The 5,215-nt window shown below is 40.5% G+C and overlaps 1 protein-coding gene across 1 annotated transcript in view; it reads right to left on the minus strand.

Moving 5' to 3' along the window:
• RYR3 (ryanodine receptor 3) overlaps window positions 1-5,215 on the minus strand; it is a 580,605-nt gene that overhangs the window by 10,809 nt on the left and 564,581 nt on the right. Inside the window, exons 94-97 of the mRNA XM_017857433.1 lie at window positions 2,517-2,559; window positions 1,960-2,087; window positions 1,155-1,215; window positions 703-849 (exon numbers count right to left, since the gene is read on the minus strand). Coding sequence (XP_017712922.1) covers window positions 703-849; window positions 1,155-1,215; window positions 1,960-2,087; window positions 2,517-2,559 — 379 coding nt within the window. The remainder of the gene's footprint in view (window positions 1-702; window positions 850-1,154; window positions 1,216-1,959; window positions 2,088-2,516; window positions 2,560-5,215) is intronic.

The following is a 5,215-nucleotide window of genomic DNA, read 5'->3' on the forward strand; positions in this document are numbered from 1 at the left end:
ATCAGAAATATCTGGGGAGTTTTCTGTGTACGTCTACTTGCTAACCCCCAGGGAATATATCAGATTCATGGAGGAAGGGGTAGACCTTAAAAAGATCTCCAGCCGGGCATGGTGGCTCACACCTGTAAACCCAGCACTTTGGGAGGCCGAGGCAGGTGGATCACCTGAGAACAGGAGTTCGAGACCAGCCTGGCCAACATGATGAAACTAAAAATACAAAAATTAGCTGGGCATAGTGGCATGGTGCCTGTAACCCCAGCTACTTGGGAGGCTGAGACAGGAGAATTGCTTGAACTGGGACCTGGGAGGCGGAGGTTGCAGTGAGCCGAGATCCCATCACTGCACTCCAGCCTGGGCTATAGAGCGAGACTCTGTCTCAAAAAAAAAAAAAAAAAAAGAAAGAAAGAAAATAGGTCTCCGAGGTTATTCTGACGTGTCCATCACCTCACTCCCTCCCCCTGGTTGATCTAAATATCAGGGGTCACTGAATCAAGGTCTTATGCTTTTACATGATGGTTGCAGTTATATTTTTAATTGGCTACAATTCTCCAAAAACAATCACCATTAGTTCAAGTGTTTGGCCAAGGAAAGTACATTATACACCATGACACATTCCTTCCTGTCATACACTGTATACTACCTGTTTTTTTTTCCCTATGCATATAGAGGTTCATTCTGTTCTGCATCAGTAGAAACCAATACCTGTTTGCCATTGTGAGTTACAGATGACAGAATGGTCCTCAGTGTCTTGAAGCCCATTGCGATATCCAGCAGGTGAGCGGCAAAGAAGAAGTTATTGTAGTGGCCCAGGACTGACATGGTTGTATACCAGGCAAGGTAGAGAAAGGACTGGGAATGGAAGAAAGCAGCTTTTAAGCATTTTGCCTCATAATGTGCTCATTAAACCATTTTTTCTGATTTTGGGGGACAAACTGAGGATAGAGGGGGTTTAGGTGCTGTGAACTGGCCCAAGAACTGCCAAGTGGGCCCCATCTACCTTAAACCATTGTATAAGTGTTCTCCCAGCACGTAGAAGGCTCTTGGTCTTTGATAAGCAATCCCTGAATCTTTCTGAGCATCCTGCATAGCTTGCTTCTCTGTGGCATCCCTCAACCTGGGGTACAGAATTTTGTTTCTCCAGGTGCAATACTTACGTTGTCAGTAAAAACAACTCCAAGCTTCCAGATATGGTACTTCATGTCTATGGAACTTAGCCTAGAGAAGAACACGTGATTTTAAAACTTACAAATGTCAAGAGGTAGTTAAGTGCTTAATAAGGGGGAAAAAGTAAGTTTTTTCTTCTCTCAGGTTTAATAACCTAAATATGGCTCTCAGCTTTATCAAGTTGTATGTGTTCCCCATGAGACAAGAGAATGGTTGAATCACATAGCCTGAATTATTTTTTCTTTTCTTTTTTTTTTTTTTTTTTTGAGACGGAGTCTCGCTTTGTCACCCAGGCTGGAATGTAGCGGCGCGATTTCGGCTCACTGCAGCCTCCGCCTCCCAGGTTCAAGCGATTCTCTTGCCTCAGCCTCCCAAGTAGCTGGGACTACAGGTGTGCACCACCACGCCCGGCTAATTTTTTTTGGTATTCTTAGTAGAGAAAGGGGTTTCACTGAGTTGGCCAGGCTGGTCTCGAACTCCTGACCTCGTGATCCGCCCACCTTAGCCTCCCAAAATGCTGGGATGACAGGTGTGAGCCGCTGCGCCAGCCCAACCTGAAAATTTTAATTAGACTTTCTCTTTCAGCTCTATAGGGCACAAAAATGTGTTGGTTTTCAAATTTTTAAAGCAGTGCTCTCCCAATACGTGAGAACCTAGAAGCAACACCTAAGCCAGCCCAGAGCCTGAGAGAACAAAGACATGGTTGTGATTTCTCCCTCAAGCAACTGAAGAGGAATGGAAAAACAAAGGATCTGTTTCAGCTGCTTTGGATTTTAACTCCTAAGTCTTTTGTACCATGACACCAGAGAAGCCGCCTCTGCTTTGGTCTCTTCTACTGGGCTGAAGTCAAGAGCATTTTTGTCCAAACCCAGAAGTTCAGCAATGCGTTCTGCTCCGTAGAGATCTCCATACTTGTTGATCACCTGAAGCAAAGGATGACAGAGTGAGCTCAGGCCACACGCCACCACCAAATATTTTCTAGCTCTGGGCTCTTCAGAGCTTTGCTGCCCTGTGGGCAGTCTTCCAAGGGGTAGATTAAGACATAGTTCAAAACGCAGAAAAAAGAGAAAAGCCAGAGAAGAAAGCAATGAAGACAATTAAATGATAACTGTAAAAAACAACATCTACTATGCAGAAAACCATGAGGATTGTGTTCACTTGTTTAAGGCAGATGAGTGTATGAATGAAGCCAAAAACCTACATATGCTCATATCCAACCCCTTCTGTGACTTACTCTTCTTGAGATATTATCATAAAAGTAGCATCACATTTACTCATGTTTGTATGTGGGGAACTTAAACATAAACCAGTTTTTTGTGAGCACGGAGCTCACCCCCACTAACAAGGCATACCTTTCTCTTTACAAACTTGTCCCAGTAGTTATTAGGAAAAGATCTGAAAAGAAAACGAAAAGGTTGGTTCTTCATTCTTAACATCAAGGAAAACACATCAAGAAACTTTTCAGCGTGGGTGCCTGGATCTGGGATCTTTTTGATTTGTGTCCTGCTCACCAAAGAATTCAAGATCTGATTGAAGTTCAGCATCATCACAGGTCTACTGAGTCACATCTGGTTTCACTACTTTGTATTGGCTTCTGAAACAGAAGGCCACGGGGCAGTTTCTGCCTCAGAATTATGATTTGGAGCCAAGAACTGTGATGACAGAGACAGATATATGTTTCTAAATCCTTTCCCTAATCCCAGCACACCCGGAAACAAAATGCTACAGAAAACACAGGCATTCCATTCAATGAGTCACAACTTTATGTCAGCTGCTGGGGTAGATAATGGGGATACGGGATGTGGGATGTGGTGGAAAGTGCAGACAAAGTCCCTAACTTCATGGAGTTTCCAGTCTGGGAATCACCTTTAGTTTATTTACATTGGATTTTTTAAACTGAGGGCTTTTCTACTCTATTTTCTATTTCCACGTAATGCCGCAGGGCCTGCTTTCCTCCGGGAGTTGGATCCCTCTTTTTTGGAGGTGGTTCTGTACCATCCCCTAACATCCCCAGAGAGATGATGTTTCTTCTGTCTGTAGCTTCTACCAGCTCCACTGCAAATATTTCTTATTGTTAAAGTTAAGAAAGAACTGTCATCTTCAGGAATGTTGGCAAAAACCATTGCAACTATGTTGTTCCTATCCAGACTTACTGAATCCTTCCTGTGGGAGTTCCTTGTAAGGCTGGGTTGCAGCCTAGGAGCCTCTGGCCTTTGGTGCATGCATTCTTACTGTCGTTTCCCTTTATTCGATTCATTCTTTTTGGTTCTGGAACACAACAGCTCCCTATTCTCCAGAGACCACCCAAGTTGGTGATAAGGAAATGAAGACCTCCCACTATTCACTGACCTCTCAGAAGAATGACCCCAGCAAAAGCCGCCTCTCCCCCAACAGGGTGGCCGTATTTTTTTCTTTTTTGCTTGTTTTTGGTTTGTTAAAGCAGTTTCTTTGTCTTAAACATTTAAATGCCACTTGAAAGCAAAACAAATGCTGGTGTTACAGAGTAAACTGCTAATATTTTATCTCTGGGGATGAAAATAAGTCTTTTGACTTTCTTCCTTGTACATTGCTACTTGATATTTTATGCACTGCATTTAAATGGAAAATAAAACAAATAAAAATCAAGCCATGCTCTCTCTGCCACACTGATACCGCCTTTCTCTTAAATCATTTATACAAATGGTCTGTAACATACAACTCAGCCTGGTCGTATTTTGTTCTAAGCACAAGATTCCACAAGTGATACTGAGGGGCCAAGGACCACAGGCTCTGGGCATGACCCTTTCACAGACACGGTCTCACCTTCATCTGAGCATTCGGACTTTCTCGTCCCCTGACTAGGTACGCACACTCCTTGAAGGTAGAAAACAGATTTTTCCTTGTTACTAGTCCTTAAAATGTGGCATAGAGAACAGACCTTCAGAAGGAAAGTGAATAAATAAAGAGTACATCTATACGTGAATGTTCAGGGAAGAAGTACAAGATGCTCAACGCATTTAGTAATCAGGGAAATGTACAACGAGGTGCCATTATACACCCACTAACTAGATCAGCGAAATTATTGGCCAATAAGTGCCAGCAAAGAAGTAGAGAAGTAGAAACTAATATAGTACTGTTTGGAGTATAAATTGGAACAAACATTTTGCATGTCCTACTATTCGGCAATTTCTCTCCTGGGTATATACGCTAGAGAAATTCTTCGACTTGTGTATCAGGTATAAGAATGTTCACTGTAGCACTGTTTATAAAAGCCAGAAACCTTAGAAAACAAGTTGAAATATTTACCGTCAGGAAAATAGATAAATGTGATAATATACATCATGGAAAATGCTACAGCTTTGAAAATGAACAAACTATAGCTACATACATCAACACAGGTGAGTTTCCAAACATAATGCTAAAAAAATTCAAGTGATAGTATAATGTATATAGTATAATTCCATTTATATTAAGTTCAAAATAGTCAAAATATATTTAGGGACAAATACCTAAGTGGGAAAACTATAAAGCAGGAGAATGAATATCACTAACATCACTGATTGCTAATTATTTAAGAATTAATATTACTAACCACTAATGGACATCAAAAATGTAGATAGCTGTGGGTTGGGAAGATATGATCAGGGAGGATAATACAGGGGATTTTTAAGTTCTCAGTAATGCTCTATTTTTTAACCTTTTTGGTTTATACTTATACTGTAAAATGTACATATACATTTTATATGTTCTTATTTATGTGTGCTTAACAATATAAAAGTAAAAATTTTAAAAAGAAAGCTCCCATGACATATAGTTAACTGAAAAAAATCAAGTTACAAAACATGAACGTGTACTATGATGCCATTGTGAAAAAAATTAAACAGTGGTCTACCTAAAATTTTAAAAAATAGCTATTTATTGATGCATTCATTTCCTTCTCATGGACGTTTAAGCCACTCTAAGTAAAAAATATTGGCAAATACCTTTGTTGGGACATTTTAGCGTACTTGTCTCATTATCTCCTTAGGATACATTTCTAGAAATTGAACTGCCTTCTTTTTTTTTTTTTTTT

This window comes from Rhinopithecus bieti, unplaced genomic scaffold, assembly GCF_001698545.2.
Source record: "Rhinopithecus bieti isolate Rb0 unplaced genomic scaffold, ASM169854v2 scaffold_44948, whole genome shotgun sequence".
In the NCBI taxonomy this organism is placed as follows: domain Eukaryota; kingdom Metazoa; phylum Chordata; class Mammalia; order Primates; family Cercopithecidae; genus Rhinopithecus; species Rhinopithecus bieti.